Source organism: Spea bombifrons, chromosome 3 (genome assembly GCF_027358695.1).
Source record: "Spea bombifrons isolate aSpeBom1 chromosome 3, aSpeBom1.2.pri, whole genome shotgun sequence".
In the NCBI taxonomy this organism is placed as follows: domain Eukaryota; kingdom Metazoa; phylum Chordata; class Amphibia; order Anura; family Pelobatidae; genus Spea; species Spea bombifrons.
The window spans coordinates 6,645,103-6,672,410 of record NC_071089.1 but is presented as its reverse complement, the minus strand read 5'-3'; the positions used below and the strand labels follow the sequence as shown (position 1 = coordinate 6,672,410).

The 27,308-nt window shown below is 39.7% G+C and overlaps 1 protein-coding gene across 1 annotated transcript in view; it reads right to left on the bottom strand.

Moving 5' to 3' along the window:
- Positions 1-27,308, bottom strand: part of SUSD4 (sushi domain containing 4) — a 61,446-nt gene that overhangs the window by 28,697 nt on the left and 5,441 nt on the right. Inside the window, exon 3 of the mRNA XM_053460022.1 lies at positions 721-933. Within this exon, the coding sequence (XP_053315997.1) occupies positions 721-933 (213 nt within the window). The remainder of the gene's footprint in view (positions 1-720; positions 934-27,308) is intronic.

Sequence of the window (27,308 nt, the reverse complement as noted above, 5' to 3'; positions counted from 1 at the left end):
TAATTTTATTTTTCATGCAAGTTTTCCTTTTGAGTACAAATTAAAGTTCATTGTACTCGTTGCAGAGCATTTAAATGTGAAACACTCTGTAGAAGGAGTCACTGAGAACTTCCTAAGGTTGGTTCCCGACAGCTGTCCCCCTTCATAGGGATATAACTAGAATCATGGTTAGGGCTAGCCCCAGTTTGACTTCAAAAGACAGAAGGATAAGCAGATGGATGGAACCTGGACAGGCACTGATTAACATACCTGGGAACTTCTGAGTTCCGGCTACGCGGAGCCTACCCTGGCGGGATGCGGCCATGACTGTCTTTTGACGTCGGTGGGTGGTCCCGCTGATGTCGGTGGGCGGTCCCGCTGATGTCGGTGGGCGTTCCCACTGACATCGTGGGAAACACCCCCATTTAAAGGGGTAATGGAAAGGGGATGGGTTGTGTCAAGACCCCGCTCCTCCAACACGGATGATTCGGGGGCTTCTCCCAGAGTTCTCCTGGTCAAACCCGAGAGTTCCCAGGTATGCTGATTAAACACAGTTCTCCCCGTCTGGAGATCGAAGGTACTAAGCATGAACCTTGGAGTAGGCAGTGGATCACCTGTTGACTCTAGGTGGAGTTTAGGCTTCAGTAACGGGACACTAAAGGCTGATTGATCACACAGTAGAACATCTCCCCACATAGTAGACATACATTAAACGGAATGGATAACAAAATGACAGCCTACCTTCTTGTATGCACACTGGAGTCTCGCTTGGCCTCCATGAAAGAGATCCATTATACAGCTGAACACACATCTTCTTTGAAGGACCTTTGAGTTTGTAACCATTCTGGCAGTGGAATCGAACAACAGCATTTTCAAAGAAGACCCCTATATTCTGCGTCCTGTATCCGTTTTCTGGAACCTCTGGAACGCTGCAAGTATTGAGATCTTCGAAATCTGAAAATAAATAATACATAGTCTGATCAGTACTTGAATTATTATTTTTCATCCTAACAATTAAGCTACTGACGTCAATCCTACGGATGAACCAAAAATGCTGCTGAAAAGATTTCCCATTGGCTACATCGGTAAATGTAATATTGTTTCAATGGATTGGACTTATAGTGTGAGATACCAATGGACTCTTCTGGGTTTATAGGTAGATTCCAGATATATTTCCTTGTATTAGGGAGACCCAGAGGTTTTAATGATTTTAAACCACTTTTTGAAACTTCTGTTTTCATTTCACTTTTTCACTTATACCATGAGTAAGTCCACGCTATTGTCAAAATCTAACACTAAAGTATTTTCAAGATTTTAGAATTAGAAATTAGTTGTTTTCTGTTATAGGGTAAGCTATTTCCGCCAACCTTTGCAGTGAATGTTGTATGCAGCACAGAGGCCTCTACAGTGGTTTGTGATCTTTACACTACCAAGAAATAGAAGATGCTGAGATCCCTCAAGCTTCGTAAAGATCCTGAGATCCCTCAAGCTTCGTAAAGATCCTGAGATCCATCAAGCTTCGTAAAGATTCTGAGATCCCTCAAGCTTCATAAAGATCCTGAAGGCCCATTGCCTGCATGATAGTTACTTGGTTTACGAGGTAGTTCTGGGTTGTATTTAAAAGCTACGATCCTGGTCAGTTAACAATATTTGTGGTTGTTTGCGTATTAGAGATGAGTGCGGAGTACTGAAGTAACACTAAAGACCAAGTAAAATGATGGCTAAGATGGGTCTGAATTGTTATCCTGCTGCGATCTGATGTAACGTTTATAGAAAAATCAATAATATACAGTGAAAGAAATCTGAACATCAGATGTAAAGAAACTCAATACACTAACCAATAGTAAACAACTACTTCAAACACCAAAATTCAAAAGAATAAACAAAAGGGACAAGATTTATAACTGTGTCTTTCTGCACAAAGCCCGGTTACTTTTCACACAACAGACTATCACTTCATCAAATTCAGTCGGACACAAGGATTTATTTACAAAGGTTTGGGCTTTAAGAAAAAAAAATAAGTGCCTTTTGCAGTGCTCTTTAACCCTTTAATGAGCAGGGTTTTTTTAACACTACAGGACCAGAGCAGTTTTTTTCCCTCTCTTCTTCAACCGTTATTTTTCTCATTTAGCAAACTCACACAAATTATATATAGAGAGATATTAATTTGGGACAAGTAGGGCTTTTTTTAAAAACCATATGTGTAAGACATTATTTTTTTTTTCACAAAAAAAACACATTTATTTACAGTTTTACAGGTCAAGAATTTACCCACAGCTGGTATAAATGTGAAAAAATGCAGAATATTCCTATTTTTTCTTTTATTTATTTACATGTTTTAGGTTGCATTTTTCTAAACCCTAAATCTAACCCTACCCTTATCTAACTAATTTCACGCCACACTAAAAACACATATAAAGAAATTCAAATGTAAGTTTTTAAACCTGGGTCTTGGGTACCAAGGAGTCACTGTTTCTTACTGTGTTCTGTGTCTCTCAGCTCACAATCACAGTGAGAAGGAGAACATTGCCTTTGTCATTTAACTGTATCAGTGCATCTGATTGACTGTATAAGTGTATTATTATTATTTTATATAACGTCATCATATTCCATAGCGCTATACAATGGATAGATAGGACATAAGTAATATATACCAAAAAATAATAATAATAAACACACACAAAACCCCAATCACCATATGGTTGCAAAGTATCAATGACATCATGGGTTAATCTGCACATGGGGCCGTTTTGAAACAGACTAAAGAAAATCATCTTGTTTTGATGTTTCTATTTGCTTGGGATGTATACGTTATTTAATGAGCCCAAAGGCACAACCTCTGTTAAATGGAATTTTGGCTTTTGTTTTAAAATAAAATCTGTTTATGGAGGGGCGCGCGGCAGAAATAAGTCTAGACGCCTGTTGCTTAGTATGACAATCGGTTTCTATGAAACATTTTACGTTCACAAAAGAGATGAAGTGGCCACTTATGTGAGCAATAACCGTTATCCGGAGTATAGCTGTCCCCGTGTAAGAGGTTCGGTGCAGAAGCAGCACAGCCGAAATAACAGAATGTGGAACGAAACGGCCGCATTAAAGCAATGATCTGAATTGTTCCCGACTTATGAAATAAACCTTGTCTGCCCTTGGACGTGCACTGGTATAAAAACACGCACCAGCACGAACGCTCGAAAAGAGACAGATGCCAGATTACATGTTACAGCGACAGGAGGCATGCAGCTGAATGTTATTTACTAACATCAAAGAAAGAATTAGAAAGAGAATATTGGAAGGGCGACAAGAACTATCACGGCCATCTAAACCTCTCGTTTTTTGGATGCTGTAAGATTGGGAACCGTACTTCAGTCCTTTCCTTAAGCCTATCCCACGAGTGCTGAAAATCCCTCCTTGTATCCTCTTACCACATCTGCTGGATGGCTGTTCGGTGCATCTACCACCCAAAGTAACTATAACTAGATTGAAGCTTCTGGTGCTCTCATTTTAGCACTTTACTCCTTTAAAAACACACTATACTTCTCCCACCACCACCCCCGCTGCTTTATTTAATTTATTTCACCCCTATGATGGAAACTTAATTGTCTTTGCAGCTTCAGAAGGAGGACAGGTAAGTTAAGGACTCAGACGTGTTCTGCTTTTGCAATAAAAGTAATGCAAAGGCATACATTAGCCAGTAACCAATACTTTTAATATTTATAAAGCCAGTTGCACTGTTTGAAAAACAGAAGACAGAAGTTGGTTTATTCAGTAAAAGGCGAGTGCATGCGAGCTGGAAAAACTGCAGCAGCAAACCCATCCAAGCTGGACTAAAGTTCTGCCTGCAAAGTCAGTGTTCCTAAATAACATTTACACAAAAGAAGGACTCGGAGCGTTACCCTAAATACCCACAAAATATATATATAAATAGGAGCACACCCTAAAAGCATACACATTAAGAGATCAGCGCGTATCCAGCAAATATTATTCAACAACATCTATCTAAAGCATTCATATCCGGGATTCCGTCACATTATACGGCCATATATTGCTTATTCTGCCACTACGTCAAAGCACTCAGGTTTGGAGAGTCTTATTTCATTTTTCACGGCCGAGGAGCTGAATCAGTGGGACTGCACCGCATTTTAACCCACTGAGACTCTCATGCATTTTAAAGCCTTCTCCGGACACCATTAACGAGGCTCCTGTGTACTCTGAGCGGCTGCTCAACCCTAAGATTTGGTCAGAGCCTGCAAATATGCACAAAAAATATTCAGAAAGGGGAGCGCATGCTCAAAAGAATGCTTTAAGTTGCACGGGAGTCTCAGGGGGTTAAAAACGCAGCTCAGTCTCACTGATTCAGCTTCTTGGTAGGGAACATAGCCGTGAAAAATTAGATAGGACTCAGTGGCGGGACAAGCAATATCTGGCCATATAGCCCGATATTTATGTCTCAAATAGGTGCTTTGAAATAGTATTTGCTGGCCGTGCACTGATTTCTTCCTTAGTTGTAGTTACCCCAAATACCCCTACCCTGAACCCCTGGCTCTGGAACTTTCCATGCTCTCAAGCAGACGCCTTAATGCTAATTCCAAGCTCTCACTACCCTGACACATTAATTTAAGGGCTTAAGGGCTGCCCTTTGGTAATACGAGTTATCAGCTGGCTCTAAGCTCAACAGGCTACCTTACCTGATGCCAACACTCTGCATATCCTACCGTGCTCTGATCTACAAGCAGATTAAAGCCTTCTTAGTGAGATCCGGGTTCTCCGGCCCTAAAAACGGCTCAATATATTTCATTTCCATTCCATGCATTATCCCGCAGCCATTCCTTAATATTTAATTCCAGGTTCATTCTGCCCCTGTAGAGTGAGATCTGTCCATTCTGCCCAATGTCACCCTATGGAATTGTTTTGGAGATATTTAGTGACAGATCTGTGACAGTGTCGGCCCAAGCGCCCATGGCTCTATTCTCCTGGAGCAAATGATTTGTTGCAAAAAAATTGCAACATTTCCCCTCTGACTCTATAACCAGCCTGTGCTCCCATGAGCTCCCTTTTTCCGCTGCAACTATGTGTCAGAATGGACGGATTTTGGAGAGTAACTCATAACGCTGTAGGGTTTTGCATATGCAATGTCTTCTTCTCTGTATTACTAATCCCCGCAGCGGTGAAACCGTAGACTCAGCTGCAGCAAACCGTCGTTTCCACCTGATCCCAGCACGATCTGCCGCATCAAGGCTTCACCAAATAAGTTATATTATTCATTATTACAGAAATACTGGTAATGCAGAATAGCGCTGTTTTTTTTGTGTCTTTTTTTCATTAAATAATTATGAACCGTAATCAGTCTTTGGCCATTGTACTAGGTTGGCATAAATAAAAGATATTCCGATCACTGCATCAAAAATTCAAGGTCGTACACATCTGCGGAAATTCTAGTTTCTTTAACCATCGCACTGCCAGCTGGTGCTGCAACGCCGTTTTTGTATCCCGACCCTAGCACTGAAATGGTTAAAGATGTCCATGCGGCTGCAGTTTAAAGTTTTATGTATTATACGGGTTATTCTAGTTTCCGTTGGGCAGGCGAATTTTACTTTGTTGGGTGATCTATGCCCTGGCAGCTCCGCGGCTGGCCCTGCCAACTCTTTGGTTTCTGCGAGAAATGATGCTTTGATCTGCTGATTGGTACCTTTCCACGCTGAATAATGCTTCCCGTTAACTCTCAAAACAGCTGCGGATCTTAAGTGAAAACATAAAACCGCTATTTCCACTAAACCCAGAATCAGTCTTATTCTTTCCATATTAGAAAAAAATGTTAATTGTTAATACTTAACAATGTTCTTATTATACTTAATACCCCTATAACTATTTTTACTTTTCAGTTACCACCCCAAAAGCCCCTCTTTAGGGCAGGCTAGATGGGTCAGTTGCGTGTCCCCAATATTTCAGTTGTCCAAATGGGGACACCAGTATTGGGGAGTGTGGCTAGAGATAGGGTGAGTGGGGGCAGATACAGGGCCGCCTAACTCGAAGAGCCAACTCAAGGCGCTCAACTGTGGACATCTGGGAGCAGAGATGGAGGTTACTATGTATCTATGACCACACATTAACCAGAACAATATTTGTGATATTTATGGTCATACTAAAAAGCTAAATAATACTATTGTGGCCTGAATATATGGCTTATTTTATCTTCAGTAGTCCAAAAAACAAATGGGTGGCCTGTTTTGGAAGTTATGTATATAAAAGCAGGGCTGTCTAACCCTTTGCCAATTCTACTTACCACTCTTAATGCTAAAACACAGACACAAGAAGAAAAGTATAAAAAAAAATATATAAATAATTATTAAAATCTAGGACAAATATCATTTCATAGGGTCTTCTTTTTCTTAGCAAATATTGTTGTTTTTAAACAAAGCATCATTTTTTTTCAAGCCGCCCCCTATGAGACCTTCTCATTATCGGACCTTGTAAGTCCTACCCTATCAGGGGATACCTGGCGACCAAGCAAATCGTGCATAATTCACCTCTAGGTATGGACCTGACCCCTGGATATAACCAGGATCATGGGTGGTGTTATAAGCAGACGCTGGAGCAGATGGCAAAGCGATAGAGACGAGTGCCAGAAGGATGGGTCAAGCTCACACTCACAAAGTTAATATTTTTTCATAAATCAAAAGAATGTGAAGGCGAGAATGAATGGTTGTCATTTTTTGGTAAGAAAAAGGTTATCTTGGTCTTCTATCAAAATGATAATGAACAATATTGGATAAGAAACATAACTGACAAGTTCTAGCCCAGAAGATGACCACGGCAGGCAACGCATACTGGGCTACTAATTAGACATTTGCTTGCTGCAGCCTCTGACAATGATTAAGCTATTAAGCTTCTCCCTCCCTACATCCAAGAGGGCAATGATTAATTGATCTGCAGTTTTGTGCTGTGGATGAGAAAAATCAATCATTCCTCTGTTACTTGTGAAAGCATTTCTTTACCAGTGACTTGTTCCAATGATTCATATAAGAAGGTCTTGTTACTAGTGGGGTATCTAGGGGTCAGAACGTGGGACCCTCACCTTTTAATATTTCTATTAGCGAGATTACAAAGGGTTAACAAGGTAAGGTATGTCTTTTTTTTTTTTGGAATAAGCCAAATGGCTAAAAATATATCGATCGAGTAAATTAGTAGAATGGTAAAGCAGCTGGAGTTTAAGGTTGATAAATGTAAAGTGATGCACTTGGCATATAAAACGCCAAAGACAAAAAATATAGCATTGAGGGTTCTGTGCTTGGGACTCGGGAATAATTATTTCTGAGAACTTAAAGGTAATTAGACAATGCATTAAAGCATCAGAAGTGGGGGGCTGGGTTTTATGGCCAGAGGCATTAGGAGCAGAAAGAAAGGGAGGTGGTTCTGCCACCAAATGGTGTAATTGTTATCAGGAAAGACTAAGGGCTCTTTATATGTATAGGTTGGAGGAGAGATATAAACATTTAAATATATAAAGGAATTTAACAAAGTACAGGAGGGAAGTTTATTTCAAACAAGCAGAAATGTTAGAACAGGGGATCATAATCTTGTTTTACTTTACTGAGAGAGTAGTAGATAAGTGGCTTGGCCTCCTCCTCCCCCATTTTGACATAGATGGCAATATTTTTAAACCCTAGCGGGATCGAGCATTGCAGAATAAGGTGCAGAACGATTATTTCTTATGCCGCTGAGCCAGGTACATACGGTGAATCACACCCAGGCACAGGGAATAATTGGTCTACTGCGTACAGCTTCTTTCTGTTTCAGTAATTGGCAGCAATCGCCGGCAAGGGAGCACTGAACCTGGCGTTATGAACAGACCTTGCACTCCCTTCATTTTGGGCCGTTTAGAGGCATATCCATGATTTTCCCAGCTGATCATGCTCCTCTAGCGGTGGGCGCCCCCGTGATTAAGGAATGCCCCAGGCGGCTGCCTCGGCCACCGGGTACAAAGACCAGCCCTGAGCCATGGGATAAGCTCATGAGCATTTACATCAGGAACAATGGGCAGAGAAGTCGAGCTGAATGATTATTACCTTAACCAATTCTATGTTTCTATACTATTTACAAAAGGTGAGAAAATATGAATCTAAATATAGCAAAACTATGAAACCCCAGCAATACCGGCACTCATAGGATTAAGAACACGATTTTGGGTATAATCTGCTGAAATCAAAACCAGGTTATGACCTGCCTATTTTTCATTGTGTGAATGCGCTATAAAAATGTTTTGTTATATTTTTAAAAATATGGCTGCTTCAAAAACAGAGACGCTTGATGATCAAAGTGTCTGCCCTTCACTAAGATGATTAATCAAGCAGGTTTATGTCACCCTAAAACTTGCCAGATCTTTATAAAGTCATAAGAAGGGGGAGAAAATAAGAGGCACTCATTTGCCAGGATTCTCTTATAGAACACGACCACATTAGTAGAAGTTAATGTTATCTGTGCTGAATGTACATTGATACATTACTACAAGTTATGGGGAAAGGACTAACATTCTCCAGTCCCCAACTTAATCTAATTACATTTCACCCTACTATAGGACAACCCTTGGTGTGCTTGGCTAACAGCACCTGTTTTAAAGGGAAATCTTCATGTCTGGGAACTCTCAGGGTTTGCCCCAGAGTCTCACGGTTTTTGCCCCAATCTCAGGGTGAAGGGGCAGATTCCTAGGTCACACAGTCTGGAGCCGACTCCTTCCTAATCTACACTACTGTGATCATATATAAGACTCACAACTGGTGTTTTTTCTACCAGGTATGTTATGGCTGATATCCCTGCTAGAATACAGGTGACTCAATTAAGTGTCTCTTTAAATAATGGCAAGTCAAGGTTTCCATGAGGAAATCAGGTATAAGAGCCATTTGAGTAACATATTTGCCAAGTGACTACATAGAATCTTCACGATGGGCTATAAAAGCGTTATATTTCAAGAGTCTCAGGGTCAGCTCATTCAGAAAGTCTAAATTATGGACGTTTTTAATTATGCAAACCAACATTTTAAAAAAATCTCAACAACCTTTTTAGGTAAATTTTGGTAACCACCGTAAGTTTCGGTGAGTAAATAGGGGAGATTTATCATGTTGTTACAAGTCCAAATTGGCATCTGTGACAGGCAATGACAATAAAAGCCAACAGAACTGGAAGGTTAGCTACAAATTCACCAACCTGCTAAACCTGTCAGATTTCTGCTCAGATATCTGCGGTGCAATCTATGAAGACATTCTGGGAAACTCAGACATAAAACACTGCTGGTTCCCACAGATGAGATCTTAATGTATAACAGCAGCTAGGATGCCGTACTCCATTTGAATCTTGAGGTTGTGTTAATGTGCAGCATCACAGACATTAGTCCATTATATTTGTTTCACGTCGTGGGTTGCGTTGCCTAGTAAGTCTTCTGGCATTCCGACGGTTGGATACATTATTCTGTCTCTGTTCTACACTCCACGGTTCTCTATAAACTGTTTAACATTGTTGGCTGAATAAAGTCTGTAACAGTGGCTCCCAAGGTACACCATAGTGAATTCCCCTCTTATATACTCTTGCTGCCCTGTTAGTTTGCCTTGAGGACTGGGTTGAGAATCACTGTCTCAGTAACACACAAAAGATACAAACTGGATTAGATTAAAAGCAGTAACTGCGTTAGCAATATATAATAATACAGAGGATAGTCAACATCAGAAAAATAATAACATTAGTTAGAAGGAAGAACATGTTTCCTTTACTACAAGAACATAATGTAATAAGTATAGTATCATATTCAGTGGTGTGTTTAAGGTGGTGGCTCCAACTACGAGTGTCTGGTAGACTCTGGTCTTTGGGTCCTGGTACTCCGACTCTGAAGGACATGTAGGACTCTGAAGGACTCTGAAGGGGAAGAGTATTACAGAAGCTGGTTAGGCACAGATCTCCATAGTGCAAATGGGTCAGTGACAACCAGGTTGGTCAGTACGCGGTGCTCCAAGGAACCCAGTAAGCCGGCTGTCAACCTGCCTCTAAATATACTCTTAAAGTCTAAAAGGTTTATTGGAACCACAGACCTAATGCATACCCCTTCTATTCTACCCAATTACAGAGGTTTATAAGCAAGCTTTAAAGTACATTGTGGTATGTGGTCACGTGTTTGGTTTAAAATATATCTGCAGCCCCACATCAGCGGCTTGAAGCTCATGTCTAAGGGAGGGGACATCAGTGAACAAGTGTGGGAATTTAAGCATACGCAATGCTGAGTGACAGCCCAAAGTTAGGTGACTTGGTCCCTTTTGATTTTAGAAAACCAGGGCTGGCTGATGAGGACAGAGAGTGAGTGGAAACAGAATTATTGAGGTTGGTAAGGATCTTACTAACTGCTATAAGAAATGGCTTTTTGAGTCTAAAGTTTGCCCAGTGAATGGTATAAAAGGGTAGTCCCTAAATTTTTCCAGAAACACCATTTCCCTATCTGGAGAAAGATGAAAATGACACAGAGACCCAGGGAAGCAGGGCTTCATCCACAGATTCTCGGTCAAACCCAATGAGTTCCCAGGTACAGTCTGTCTATGACTCTCTGCACAAAGATCTCTCAACAAAGACCAAGAAGGAATCTATTGCTCATGCTAAGGGACATGATCTCTTGCCAGGTGTCCATGGGTTTCCTGGCACTGATCTCTCTCCCTTGCTTTGTGCCCTTAGTAATGGAGTTAGAATAAGACGCTATATCAGTGTCATGGAGGCACAGATCTCCCGATGCCCCTACTAGACACATCAGTGATTGAAGGAGCTGGTCATGAAGGGCTCGCATAGACAGCATAGATGTTCATCTGATCGTTTCATCAAAGAAGATATTGAATTTGAACACTTTTATACCTAAAAAAAACTACATACACAGAAATATCACTGCTGGTGCCATTACATTTCTAAATCGGTCCCATAAATAATTTACTTACCTAAAAAAAAATTTTTTTCTAAATTTTCCGATACATTTACCGGTAATCGTGGGTAAGAGGGATCTCTCTAGTGAGCAGCATCTATTAAACCCCCGTATCTCGCAATCAGGCACATTTCATAAATTAAAAATACTGACATTTTCTAATTGGCGTTTTATTTAAAAAACATTTACATTAAGTCTCCACATCCGTGGAGTTATATGGTACACTAGACCGTCCGCTTTAATGTTTTTTTAATAATGATGGATTTAAATTGTTAGCAGCAATCACGAAACAGTGTTTGATATATTTAAAAGAGATAACCAGTACGAGGCATAATGTACATATAATAATTATTATTTAAACCAGTTTAATCAGCTGTAATGATCTGTTAAAAATAAAAAATATGACTTTTTTTTCTCCTTGTGATTGGGAAAACATTTTGTAATGGAACAGTGAATCATGATGTAATACTTTAGCAAATTAGCAAATGATACAAGAACTACTTAATGACCATACATGATTATTTTCTTAAATTTCCTGCAGTTCTCCTCTTAAAAGTCACTGAAGCATTTGAAGAAGGGTTTTGAAAAAGTAATTAAACATTTTGCATCTCAAGTTTTAATTACTTTGATTATGCTTGAAAAACATTTCGCTCTCCGTAACACAGTGACCTTCTTAGAAATGTTCTCAGGCAAAAATGAGCATTTTGTTTTAGTAATTAAATAAACAGGAATCTGAGATGGCGTATATTAAATGACAGAAGACGTGTTAAGCGCCCACTAGCTTCGGGTGAATTGGTTATTATAAGGTTTGATTTAACCTTCTAGTCTGTATGCACTGAGAAAAGTCTATTGTATCATGGTACGCTACCTGGAGGTAGGAGGAGTGGCTTTGGTGGAAGTGGGTGGAGAAGAGGCGGGGAGTGGGCGTGGTCACTGGAAAAAGAAGAAAATGACACAGAGACTCAGGGAAGCCAAGCTTCACCCTAAGACTCCAGGTCAAACCAGTTTTATGCCTTGGCCTTTTGCGCATGCGTCCCCACCGTACCAGCGGCTTTACTATTGGCTGGATGGAAGCCATATCGGTAAAAGAGGATATTATAGTAAATATAAATAAAAATATGGCACCGTGCCATAATATTTACCAGCATGCACCCAACATCCTCTTCCTGATTGATTGATCAGTATAGATAAGATGTTATGTAGGGGTTATGTATAAAAAAACAAAAACGCTTCCGGTGCTAATTATTCTTATCACCGTAGCAACCAACAGAATATTACATTTGGCTAAAAGTTTTATCCATTGGATAATATAAAATAGTTTTAGGTGAAAGATTAATACAACTTCTATGTCTGATAATCAGATGAGGACGCCACATAATCATATTATTTGTCATCTTCTGTAACCTTTTTTTGTTTGTTCTTCTTTTGTTTTTTTTTTATATATATTTCACCAGCTGTTACGTTTTAAACAAAAGCTGCTTATATTTTGTATGTTTTTTTTTTAGTAACATGATATTGGTTGCTATGCAACGTCACTGTATTTCACCTTTCAATGCAGTTATTTTTCTGCAATAGTTTAAAGGATAATGTTCTTTTCCCACTCAATATTCTGTACAATGAGATTCCTGTACATTATTCCTGACTTTATTTTTTAAAGGTATAGCGTTAAGTGCCCTCCTTACCCAATCTATCCGTTCTTTGTATTGATCCTTCTTCTCAGCAATATCAGGATTGTAGACTTTTGCCGAAAAAAAAGGGATCATTCAAGGAAGGTTTCTATTATAAGCGCTATTGACAGATAAAAAGTTATAAATAAATTATAAAAGGTAGAGGCTGTACGAAAAATGAAAAGTTTTTAACTTTTAATCAAAATACTGTAGATCTACTCCCTTAATGATGCTCTCCTATGACTTTCAGAAGGATCTTTTCATGGTGGACCAGAAGATTAATGGAGAACAGTATGTCTGTCTTTTTAATCATAACAGGAAAAAAAATACCTTGCTTGGATTAGCAAATCTTTCGACTCAAACCAGAGGCAATTAACAGATAATTCAGACCTGTGCAACGGGCCTTGGGAAGCTGGCTTAAGACCCAGACACTTTATTTAGCCTTACCTTAAGTAGATAGGAAATGGTGAACTTAGTGTGGTTAAAAAAATAAAGTTTGCGCTACAAAGCCAGACCAAAGATTTAGTTATTACAGAAAGAAAAACTAATTCCGGTCACAGGCTACGCTTTGGTGAAACAGCTATATTCTCCGTCTCTCTTTTTGATTATGTGCAAGCTGTTTAATAGCTACATTGGACCCACCACCTGGAAAAAGCTTTAATTGAATCAGCAGACCATACAAAAAAACTCTCCACTCACGGTGCTAGTCTTTTTCTTTAGAAAAAGATAAATAAAAAGAAAGAAAATTTGTGGGGAGAAGTCCACGTCAAAACAAAAACCAGAAGATCTTACATATTATTCCATTGAAGTTCGGCATTCCAGCACCTAGAACATGCAGTAACCCAGTAAACCATCAGCACGGAGACAATGATAATGATCAGAGGTTCTGAATCTTAAGGAGGCAGGAGAAGTATTATTCCTTGCTCTTTATTAATACGGTTCATGGGTGCTACAAATTGCATTTATCATAAGCCTCAAGCCAGAAGAAGTCTGGTTCTAGGCTACTAGGGGATTGTTCTGGCTCACGAGATCCTTTAGGACCAGGAGTCCAGGAACAGTGGCATCACTGAGAATAATCCTTTGATACATTTATTGAGTTGAACAATTAAAATGATTAAGAATTATTTGTAATCACAGATGCATCACCTGACAGTAGAAGTGTCACCGTGTCACAAATGACTTCCTAAAGCGTTTTGCCCATTCATTGTCTAGCTTAGCCAAGGGCAGAAAAAGGACACAATAATTTGATCTACAATGACTTTGTCCTTTGTACAGCAGTAGGAATTTAATCTATGACACAATGTTTAATCTATGACCGCTGGTGTTTAATCCTTTCATAACCAGGTCCTGCAAAAAAAATATGAAGACAATGCTGACATTTGGTATTTAAACCTGAGCCTAAGTGGGTGTCACATACTTATTGCTTTGTATTCTAGAAGTTCTAGAACTTGTTTCTCCATAGCTTCCTAAATTTATCTGCACCAAGCTGTGGATTGCAGGTGACTGCTGCCCATTAGATGGGGGCCAAGCCCCTACTACTTGTATGTTGGGTTAGTTATTAAAATGGGACACAGGTTAACCTCTAAAGAGTAAACTACTACGTTGGTGGATTTTCATATGCCGGTGGTTGGTCCCACCTTGTATAAAGTTGGCGTGAGATTCAGAAGGATAATTGTAAAGTGCAATTGTATTGTCTCCTGCAAATGACTGATCAGTGGATGTCCATGACATGGTCAAAGATTCACATACTGCCAGGGACACTCTTAGCCCCAGGCAACTACCTGAGATGCCTGGGGCTAAGAGTGTCCCTGGCAGTATGTGGGGGTGCCGAGTAGTAGTATAGTCTTTCTAGAGATACAGGTCTGAGGTGGTAGCGGCTTCTGGGGGACTTTACTAGGGGAAATCCCTGAGCCACTCTTTCCTACTATGGTGCTCCAGCTTTCTAAGAGATCAGAAGGTTTTGGGGTATTCTTCCCTGGGGGGAGGGGCACTCAGTCTAGGACTGGCCCAACAGAATGCACTTGAGTCTGCAGCATTAGGGTTCAATGGAGTTTAAAGCATATTGAAGGGTAGCAATAAGAGAAAGGGACAAGTAGAAAGGAATCATACTGGAGCGAAGAGGAAAAGACATAAAAGTCATTAAAAGTATTATGCAAGAGTAGGGGACGTGAGAGATAAAGACTGCTGGAAGGGGACCATGGACTGGTAAGGTTTCCGACTCATATACAGTGCATATATATATATATATATATATGTATTGTGACACAAGGTCTGGTAAAGTGGTAGATGGCAGGTATATTAGACCAGCCTTGGTCAATAGTAGTCTGCCTTAAAATATGTCCCAGGGAAAGATGTTTGACTACAAACTGCACTACTGGCAGTTTGCAAAACATGGTAAGGGTCCCTGGGGCGGAGCATCTGGAAGAGCAGGGTGGGCCAGTGCTCCAACAGCACTAATTGCTGTATTGGTCCAGTCCAGAGCCTGCGTTCTGGACAGGAGCTCCACAGGTGTGGGGTAAGTAGCAGCTCACCTGTGGCTGATTAATTAGCAGGCAGAAGGTAAAAGGGTTTGAGCCTGATTCAGAGAGGAAGCCACTGTTATGCCAGCTAGGAGAGCTGATAAACTGAGGGGTGGTTTCTCTCTGCAAAGCCACATTGATGGTAAATTGTGACCTGTTTTGTTCTAAGCGAAGACTGTTATTCTGCTTACAACTGCTGCTGTTTGTTCCTTGAAAATAAACATTGAAGCTGAGCTGGATGTGTCCTGGACTTCATTTACCCTAGAAGACTGTGGTTACAGCCAAGATCCTTGACAAAAGTCCCAAGGAAAAGGGAGGCTTGTCACAGTATGTATGTGTATATATATATATATATATATATATATATATATATATATATAGCAGCTATAAGGGCAGTGATTAAACACAGGATAAATGGAGTGCAGATTGGCTGCAGATTGGGGATTGAGAGAAAGGTTTGGGGTAGACTGGAGCAAGACAGAAATGAAGACGCAGACAAGGTGCAGCGTGAATGGAGAAGAGGCAGATTGGAGAGAAGGAGAGAACGGTGACAGATTAGAGAGAGATAAAGAGAAGGGCAGTGATGAAGAGCAGTATGCATGGATAGCGGGCAAACTAGACAGACGGTATAACAGACAGGAGTGGAAAGATGCGAAAAGACAGGGAACAAGCTATTCCCACTTTATTCCCTAATGCACAGCATTAACCCCTTAATGCATTGTTTTCAATGGGTTTAGGGACCGCCCATTGTCCTTAAGGGGTTAATATTACCGATACTTCCGCTATATACAATTGCAGTCATCTGTTCTACATGCGATTACTGTTTTAGTGTGCTGGTAATTAAAAAACTGAGAAATGTTCTGTAACGTCGGCCGCCCAAGAAGTAGTTTAAGTGGACAACCTTTAATTTAACAATTCTAGTAAGTACTGTATATCGTCTGAAAGCATTGCTGTCATTCCTTAATGTTTTCACTCTAGACAAAAGCTTTTAACCAAATTACTCTGTTTTTAGGGTAACTGTTTTTTTTTCTAGGAAGATCATTTCTTTTTCATGTTTCTGGTGTTTATTCTCTTTCCAGCAGAGCCCATTACTGTTCCGTTCCCGCTGCAAGGTCATAATACAAGGGAATAATATGGCGTGAGTGTTTCCACCCCTCCGCCTTACATCTGAAATGTACAAGATAAATGGAACCGTCAGATTCAAAAAGGGAAGAAAAAAAAATCTAATGAGAAGAAGAAAGTAACATCGGGTCATATTTATGAAGAACAATTACGTTGAAAAGGTCAAAACGAAGATCAATCAGCAGAAAGCTTTTGCTGGTTTCCATAACGATTGCTCCACAATATAGCAGAATATATTCCTTATAAACATGGCCCATTATGGTTCTAAATGTACAGATTAATTAAACTGACAATTATACTAGCCACAAAACACTTGGGTGTAACTAGTATGGTTTCGAAAATGATAAAAAAATGAATAGTACTGGTTTAACAACATGGGGAGATGGCAAAAAAGTGTAATTCAAAAATGCCACCGGATTTTGGAATTACACTTAGTGCCAGGTGACTTAAGCAGCCAGGACTGGACTAGCACTTTAAGGCCAGTGGCCACCTGATGATGTAAGTGTGGCGGGCCGCTGGATATGCACAGCCGCTTGTTACGTTATGCTCATGAAGCTAGTGGCCAGGCATATAAGTTTGGTCCTCACAGGTAGTGAATGGCTAGTGAATGGAATTGCTATGAAATATAGAATTTGTCAGCAGATTAGAGCTGTTTGGCCCATCTAGTCTGCCCACTTTCCTACCTACTTTAAGAGCGTAAACCCTACTTGATCCTTGGTCTTGTCTTTTGTTCGGGATAGCCGTATGTCTACCCAATACCTCTACCATTTCTGATATTCTACCAATTCACTATCCAGAAAAAACGCAGAAGCATTGAAATTGACTATTTGGCCTCATCCACTCTGCTCATTTTTCTTGATGTGAAGACTCAGAGCTCAATCAGTCGTTGGTCTCGTCTTAGATTCAGTAGCCATATGCTTTACCTATACACGAATAAATGCCCTCACTCTATTTGCCTATTTTACCACTTCTCATGAGCGGCTGCTTCATTCATCTACCAAACCTCTAGGTAAGGTAAAAAATCCACTTAGGGAAACAGCCTTTTTACATCACGTATAACCCTGTTATGTTATATGGCTTCTAGTCCTTGTATTTCTTCTTGTTTCTGTCTGTGTATTAATGATCAGCTAAGTGAGCGATAAATGGGGAGAATAGGGGAACAAAAATCATTCCAGTAAGTACACAGAAGTGGTTAACAATTTTTGTAGCAAAAAAAACTAAAAAAAAAGAATCCAATAAAGGCATCTGTTTCTTTATTAAAAGTCCCAAAGCGAATCAGCACTCCCAAATAATAATCATAAATATGCCAAGACACCATATGGTGAAGTTGTGCATTCTGATACGGAAACATAAACATTAATATGTATCGCTGGAGCCGGAATGCCAGAATTTAGCTGTGAAAAACACGCATCAAAACTAGGGATTTAGAAACATGTTAATTTGTGTTTCAAACAAAAACATAGCCCTGTGATGGCTTAGGAATAATTACCCTTTCAGCCAGTAGACCGCTCAAAGAACTGCAATGCCACCTAAGGGTTAATAGCTCCCATTAGGCTTTGCCAGCATCCTTAAAATGCGGGGTATTTCTGGTTGACCACAGCATTATGGGAGTTGTAGTTGACAAGAACTTTAACGTGAAACCTATTCTATTGCCTGCTGCAGCCAATCTTTGCGTAAACGTTGGGCCAACGCATTTAAAAAGCCGCAGGAATGCCGAAAACAAGAATACAAGACACAGTAACTTACCCTATAAACAAAAATGTGTCTTCAAGATGTGCTGCTTTATAGGATTTATTGCCTATCCACATCAACGCTTTCACCAAAATATCATAAATGATACATTGATTCCAAACATGTAAGTTCTCCTTTAAAATGTGGGTCTGTTTTATAAATGAGGTGTTTATCAATCAACCTACATGTAGGAAACATACTCCGCAGACCGTTCTGCGTTTGGCTACTCGTGTAAATCTTTTTTTTGCTTTCATTCAATAACTCGTTATCATTAACAGCGCGTGCCCTGAATGTTGTTATAAGCCAGAGAAGGTGAATGCGGAGAATGATATGAGACCCAACGAGTTTAGTTATTTCTTTCCAAGCTAATAATCAATATTCTCAAAGAGCCGTCAAATATCAGCCTTCGGGAGCTTATCAGATGGTTATCATTTGCTGATGAGTCATTGATACGATTGTATCTTCATTCTCCTACTTGCTCTTTTATTTAGATTGATGCGGGGGATCTCTAGAAACCTATTTCAACCGAACGCACGTTAGCGTCTTTGGTTAAGCTATACAAATATACAATGCTCACTAAATGTAGGAAGGGTTAATTTATGCCATGGGATTGCGCCAATTCTGAAGCATCTTTAGAATCTTTAACATATGTCACTACAGAGGATGAAGCTTCCACCTTCTACACACATCAGACTGATGGATTTCTGTGCTTCCATAGGCACAATTAAGAGAGAGCAACCGGGCAATTGTAAGGAGGGAAGCTTATGTAACGGGTCGGCAAAACATTAAACAAGAAAATGAAGGGTTAAATGAAGTAAGACAGAGGTTTGGTTAAGATAAAGAGGAGGGGGTGTATTAACTTTGAATACTTTGCTTTACGTCTCATCAGTAGTATATAGTGAGCTCTTGAACTATATCATGTAAGCATTTTCCCTTTCTGGTACTTATAGAGTTAAAAAGGGGCGGGTAAGAAAACCTTGGTATTTTGAAAAAGGAGGTGCAGATGAAACTGAGCTGCAAAAAATATCTTTTCGTTCTAACATATTCATAATGGAGTGCCAGCTTAGCCCTTTAAACAGGAGAATCTCCCAATCGCTGGCCTTCATCACGTATAGTTAATGCAACAAGATTTCTTACCTCCTCATTTAATAAGCCTCATTCTGTAGGAAAGAAGAACTCTGTCTATAGCTCTGTTGGGTTCTAGTGGAAACCTGATGATGTTTTCATGTCCACATTTCGCTGGCCACCATTTTCCAGAAACGTTTCCTTTAAAGATTGAGTCTTTAGTGGGAGATGATACCATTGATTGGGCCACCATAGAAATAGATGCAGAGGTATGTAAGCTTTTCGGAATACATCTGGGTTCCCACAAGCTACTGTGACTCAAAATCTTTTCCTATGTTGGACCATGTAGGCTCTTTCCCAGAGGTAGAGATCATCAGGCAAGTTGTACAACAGAAAATCACTTTAATCTTGCTGATGTCAAAAAAATCCCCAGGTACCACTTCAGTCACCTCGTCCATTTCTTAAGAGGAGGCTTTAGACAGCAGAAACTTTCCAAGGCAGCTGTCCACCATGCTTAGGATGGGATATGATGTCATATCCTGACATCACATCAGGATATACATATGCAGGACACGCATGTGCTGCATGGTTACTATAGAGGCTGTGTCGCTTGGGCACAGTGCTCCATAGTGTACTCGAGGTCCCTGATATCCCCAAACGGCACAAGCATAAGTGTTGCGACAGGGAGCCCGATCGCCCAATAGGGCAAACTCCTTAACTCATTTAATACCCCCCCCCCGAGACATTAACTACTGATACTCACTGCTCTCAAGAACCAGACGTAAGAACCTTTGAAAACCACAGTGTTTAAAATGTATTAAATCTTAATACTGGGTCCTTTAGTTGTGCAAAACATTGTGTTCATTGTACTACATAATTGCTTTACATTAACACAAATATATGAACGTGTTTCAATTAAATTTCCGCATTGCTGCTTTTATGATTAAGAGCGCTAACAGCTTTTTCACTTCCATTATTTCCTTCTAATTGTTGCTAATTTTCACCTAATTGACAGAGGGACAGGTGTTCCACATTTCCAGTACCTGCAACTAGTCCCTGTGGAACAAACCTCATTAAACCATTAAATAAGAGCATGTGTGAAACGCGTCAGGCATCGCTCATAATGCACACTTGTTTTTTTCTCAGTCTGATATGAGTTTGAGCCGTACAGTTTTGGCTTTGTGCTCAACTAATAGCGTTTTAACTCAAACACATATTTTTCTCCATGTTGAGCAGCTTGCAGAAATGTTTAAAACAGAACTTGCCGGATTCTGGTAGCTCGCTGACGCATGGCCAGAGCAGGACACAAGAGCTCACAGTAAGTTAGGCAGGGGATAAAAATGGTTCAAGATCAGAAAGACAGCTCGGGGCAGGGCCACAGCCTGTGTGGGACTGGACATGGGGCAATTGGAGAATATACCTCCTGTTTGATTTAATTACCTCTCTGCCCCACTCTACATGGGGTGTCTTTTGTCTCTTTTTTATTATTTATTGGGGGAGTTTTTTGCACTATATTCTATGAGTCAAAGGTGTGGACATGCAAGGTTTGAATCAACTTGCATGTCCTCACCTGAACCTAGAAAAATGTAACGTTGAATGCACTCGCATATCCTCAACTGAAACTAAAAACAAATGAAAAGTTGAAAAAAACACATCTTTTAGCCAATATGCACGCTCTTTGTGAGTGTTAAAACGAGAGGGCATGCAACCTCAGTCAAGTCTGGTGAGTCAAGTTAACTCTTGAGCACTCCAACTAACCACTCGACTTCCTAGTGAATAGATCTGAGGGAGTCTTCACATTCTAGGAACAATACAAAATGCAGTAACCAAAATAAACAGAAATCATAGTGGCACAGGGGGTCTTCTTTTGTGAACTAATATTATTTTAGGAGGTTGAAGGTGATCAAATGGAAATACATCAATCTCCTAAAGATATTTGAGCAGGGGGGGGTCGTCTAAATCTGGAACACAAGTTAAGAGGTATTAAGGAATAAGTTATAAACTTTCTTAATGGATAGGGTTTAAAAAAGTTTTTAGTGTTTTTATATCTGTATAGTTTTATAATTTCACTTTTTTATAATTATGTATACTGTACTTTATACTTTAATATATTTGTCATAAACCTAGTACGCATGGAGTATATATTCAGCAGAACTTGACTTGTAGAGGTTTGGGTTATTTTTCTCCCCCATCAGTTTTACAAGCCGCTCAGTTGTATGTTACATCCAATATATTTTATTTGTATTGCTTTTATTCAATAGTTTTTTTTCCCATTTGCCTTTGAATAAGTAAAGTAAATATGTAAAGTAGGCTGTAGCAGTCACTAAAATGTAAAAAAAAATAATAGTGATAATAATGGAAATGATTGTTGGATTATTCCTGTTTCAGTTGATGAGATATTTAGATTAATATTTAACGAAACAATCAAATTTAATCATTTCAAGCGTATAGGCTGCAGCCCATTTATCATACAAGATTATAAGACAAATGAAATTAATGCAAATAAATATATTAGAAACATAGAATTTGACAGCAGATAAGAATCATTTGGTCCCATCTAGTCTGCCCATTTCCCTGATGTAGAAATTTAGATTTAGTGTAGCTTTAAGCCCATCCTATGCATGTTTAAATCCCCTCTTCCACTTCAGATTGGAGGCTATTCCATGTATCTACCACCCTTGCCGTAAAGTCAAAATATTCACGATAAAGAGTTAACAAATCTAACTGCCTCCAAAACATCTAAAAAATACACTCCCTCGACAACTTAATGTACATCCAAAATAGGTGTAATCATGCAAGAATGACAAAAATAGCCAAATTTATACTTCCCAGAATTCACTCTTTCATGTAAGACTAAAGAAAGGAAAAGGGCTGTTAAGAGCTACTTAGTATAGAAATGTTATACCTATACTTATGCAATTCAGATAAAAAAGAGAGACAACCGCTGTGCGAATTTTCACATTAAAGCATCCGCCTTCTCTACCCACTCCGAAGAACATTAATGTAAGCGACTTAGAAACCATTCAACGGTTCTGGTTAAATGTGTTTGAACTGGATAAACACTTAACATCAATTTAGCAGACGCAAATATTTACTTTATTCAGCAAATGCGTTGATTTGCTGTGCTAAGAATGTAAGCTCGGTTTATGGTGACAATGACAGTTTTTTGTATTTGTTTCCTAGAACGCGCGTGACTTCCAAGGAGTTAACAGAAGGTTCAATATCAGAGTTTAAAGTCAGAAATAGCTGAATATTGAAGTGGTTACTCACACCTGACATGTCTGACATACAAAAAACATGTCAGGCATGGAGAAAAAATATTTATTTTGAGTATAAACCCCAGGGTGGTATACAATAATATACCCCCATCACTGTATACACTAATAACCCCCCAGTGCTGTATACAGTAATATAACCCCCAGCGCTGTATACAGTAATATAACCCCAGCGCTGTATACAGTAATATAACCCCCATCGCTGTATACAGTAATATAACCCCCAGCGCTGTATACAGTAATATAACCCCAGCGCTGTATACAGTAATATAACCCCCATCGCTGTATACAGTAATAACCCCCCAGTGCTGCATACAGTAATATAACCCCCAGCGCTGTATACAGTAATATAACCCCCAGCGCTGTATACAGTAATATAACCCCCCAGCGCTGTATACAGTAATATAACCCCCAGCGCTGTATACAGTAATATAACCCCCAGTGCTGTATACAGTAATATACCCCCCAGCGCTGTATACAGTAATATAACCCCCAGCGCTGTATACAGTAATATAACCCCCAGCGCTGTATACAGTAATATAACCCCCAGCGCTGTATACAGTAATATAACCCCCAGCGCTGTATACAGTAATAACCCCCCAGCGCTGTATACAGTAATATAACCCCCAGCGCTGTATACAGTAATATAACCCCCAGCGCTGTATACAGTAATATAACCCCCCAGCGCTGTATACAGTAATATAACCCCAGCACTGTATACAGTAATATAACCCCCAGCGCTGTATACAGTAATATAACCCCCCAGCACTGTATACAGTAATATAACCCCCAGCGCTGTATACAGTAATAACCCCCCCAGCGCTGTATACAGTAATATACCCCCCAGCGCTGTATACAGTAATATAACCCCCAGCGCTGTATACAGCAATATAACCCCCAGCGCTGTATACAGTAATTTGACCCCCAGTGCTGTATACAGTAATATAACCCCAGCACTGTATACAGTAATATAACCCCCCAGCGCTGTATACAGTAATATAACCCCCAGCGCTGTATACAGTAATTTGACCCCCAGTGCTGTATACAGTAATATAACCCCCAGCGCTGTATACAGTAATTTGACCCCCAGTGCTGTATACAGTAATATAACCCCCAGCGCTGTATACAGTAATTTGACCCCCAGTGCTGTATACAGTAGTAATACACTGAGCTGATGCTTTATGGCAATGCTAATGAAGTCCTCTCAATAGTCATGGTGTCAGACAGGGTGATTGGGACTGAGCCATTCTACTGTTTACCCAAGGCAGTATGATAAGGAATCAGGGTGTCTAGTAGATTGGGTCTCACATAACAGAGTGAGAACTCATACAAATGCCTAATATGCGGCTAGCTAGAAACATTATGCTATTATGGAAACACTGAAGCTATTTTTTTTTTTAATAGAAGAATTCTTTTTGAAAATTTATTTTTAATCTGATGCTGGTAATAAAAAAAACTTGAAGATATCAATCTCATAACTTGCCGATGTTGTGATGTTGCACGAATAATATAACATTTGAGAATATATCCGTTGATGTCTTTCCACCATAAATGTGTTTTTTTACAGCAAAGGTTGCAGGTCAGTAATGAAAGCAGTTTCTATCTTGGTAGAAGAATTTCAAGGTGGTGCGCCCAGAATCTGATATATTTCTAAACGCTGGATCACCGGGAAGAAGTTATTTCCGCAAAGACATTGATAAATTGGAGGGCATTGAAAGAAGGATGGAGGGATGTCATGGTTAGACGCAGGAGACTCTTAAAGAGACACTCCAGCCATCGTATAAATACAGTCCCAGTACGTATGTGGGGAACGCGCTCCCACTGAGCAGCCAATCAGTGGCAAGAACTGTCAGACCACAGAGGAGAAGGGCAGCTGCAGGGCTGCAGATTCACTTGTTATTCTTCTTTGATATAATGCATATTAAAGCACTCTTAGAGTGCTCTAATATACCTTCTTTCTTAGTGGGGCTGTCACGAACGGTGAAGTATAATTTTTAACTAGGTTGATACGATAAATTGAAATAAATGACATAATTTATATAATTAATAAAAATAATAATGTCAAAAATATTTGGATATTTAAATTTGATGAAATGACTGTATTCACACTGTGATTTAATGACTATGAAGACATAAAACCCCAAAGTTTACACCTCTCTCAGACCTCAAATACAAGAGGGAAATACCCTTATACCCTTCATTTAATACACAGCAAAACTCGTGCTTGTAGTGTTAGTAGGTCACATTATTCCAGATTAATCCCCGTGCATATTTATCGTTGCAGCGGAAGTAATTTAATTTCCATATCGCAGAAATAAATAGAATAATCCCAGCAGATTGAGTTCTAGATACGAATTAATTATATTAATGTTATTTTGTTAAACTTGGTTTCATATTATCACCCCCCAGATCCACTGTAATAGTCTTATGCAAAGTAAATCTCTATGGGGCAGAAATAAATGTACAGACCTAGATGTTCACATAAGCATGATACATGTATTGTATGTTATAGATCTTGTATCCAACAAACTAAATTCTCAAAAAACTAACATTTACAAAAAAGAGTAACGTTTAACTCCTGAAACAATTAGGCTATTGTTTAAACGGCAAAAGAGGCACAGTGGGGCTTTATGGGGACTTTTTGAGGCTACATTTCTGTATCAATGGGTTTTGTTGAAACTAATTAATAGATGCATTCATTGCTGTTTAATCAAACAATAACGTGTTTTATTATTCCAGAACAATGTGATACACCTGGTTCCTAGAAAAGAGGAGCATCATGGGAAGGTAAGAGGGACAAAAGTGACTTGGGTCCCAAAGAGGGACTGTCCCGCTTAAACAGGGACACTTGGGAGATGTCATGTCTATGGTTATTGACAGAGAAGGTTACATCAAAGTTTCTACTTTATTCTTTGGGGGGGGGGATAGATATTACTATTTCGCATTTTCTGAAATCTTTTTTCCTATGGAGGATTTCTTGACACCAAAGGTCTCTCCGATATGTTATAAGACCTTTGCTATATCTTTATGCTCTTAACCCTGTGCTTACTAGTCCCTTAACTGGAATTTAAAGGGTTAATGTCATGTTTCTTAGGAGTCTACAGATATAAGTAACAGGTACTATATCTTCCAAGAAGCTGCTTTTTTAGGGTTACGAGAAAGCAGGTGTTTTTGGAAATAACTTTGCAAATATGCCCCCCCAAAAAATAATGGCTTCCAGGTGAAACGCTTTAGGAATGGCGGCCCCCTGGCCCTTGTGAATCCAGCCTCGCTCTAGTTAATCTGGCCCAGTGTTGTCGCCTTAATTGTGCATCTCATCACAAGCAGCATTTCCCAGCCCCGAACACCGGCTTTCTTTCATGCTTGACAGCGTTTGTGCCGCTTATGTGTCCCGGCTGACCTTCTTTCCCCTGCATCCTTGAAGCTTAAAAAAGAACATGTAATAAACTTTACTGTTCCAGCACACCATGGCAGGATTCTTAAATGACCGTATACATTTCCTTTTCATTTTTTTATATTGTTAAGCAGTCATTTAAAATTAATATACAGTTTAAATCCCAAGCCACATGTTTTTTTTATTTCTTGGTAATTTCTGTAAATCTATATATTTTTCCATGTAATTATTCTCACGTGTTAAAGGGGCACCGTGCTCTATAACTCAGAAGCAGGGCCGCCACCATAAATCTTGGGGCCCTGTACAAACCTAAAGGCAGGGGCCACGTGCCCTGCCCCGCCCCATGCTTCTCCTGCCACCCGGTCCTATTACTGCTTCACCCCATTTTCGCACCAGGCCCTAAAGCTTGCAATTGGGCCACCAGGCCCCATAGTCCAGAAAGGGGCAACCAGCATACCTGGTAACTTTGTGCCCCCAGTTACCCGGAACCTTCCCCTGTAGCAGGTCCTGCCAATGTTGGTGGGCAATCCCGCTGACATCAGTGGACGGTCCTGCTGATGTAGTGCGACACACGCCATTGTTCGAGGGGGAATGGGGCCTGATGCAACGCCACCTCCTAAGAACCTGGAGTTTACCCAGCTATGGCCACCAGACATGGGTAGCAGGCCATGAGGTCCCAGTCCCAGGTAGCAGACCACTAAGGCAAATGGGGGGGCTTGTGATAAATCTGGAAGGCCAGGTCCCCATGCTTGCCCGGTACCATTTTTACTTCCATGATGGCGGACCTGCTCAGTAGCGCCGCGTGTCCGCACATGCATATACATATGTTCACCGTGTACATTCTCCATCATGGCCAAGTTCAGCAGTAAATGCAGCATCACCCTGTCCATGGCAAAGACTTAAGAGCTAGGTTTAGCAAGTGAGAACAGTCTAGTCATTAAGCACAGAGTTTCTATGTAGTAGGGCGATTCATTATTATTTTTAAGTTAAATATATATATGCCTTACTATTCCCATAAGGGTTTTTTCAGTATCAAGTAAGAATGATGTTAAAGCTGCACCTAATTATCCTAGGAAACAGAAAGCCTAACTTGAATTAATAAGCCTAAGGTTATTAGAGGAATGAATGCCGCAGGGAGAGAATGTCACACAACGTGGTGACTGCACTGGTTTCTGAACGCTTTCTTACTTGTCCTCTGTTATTATGTTGATTCAATGGGATTTCTAGTAATGAAAATAGTATTAAATGATAGAATACCTGTTTCTTATATATATTTGTGAAAAGGGCAACAATCAGAGGTTTTGTGAAACGAGAAGAAATATCTCCATTTTAAACCAAATCAGTTTTGTTAGGATATTTGTAAAAAAAAAAAAAAGTTTCTTGCTTTTGATGCACTTTGGGTATTTTATTGGTAATTATATAACATTATATAAAAAAAAAAATAATATAAAATATAAAAATAATATATATATATATACCGTATATATATATATATATCAATAATATTATATATATATATGTAGATCTGTATGTATATGTATATATATATATATATACACAGACAAACGTATGTGTAATGTGGTGGTATCACAATGACTGTCCTTCAAAACAGGA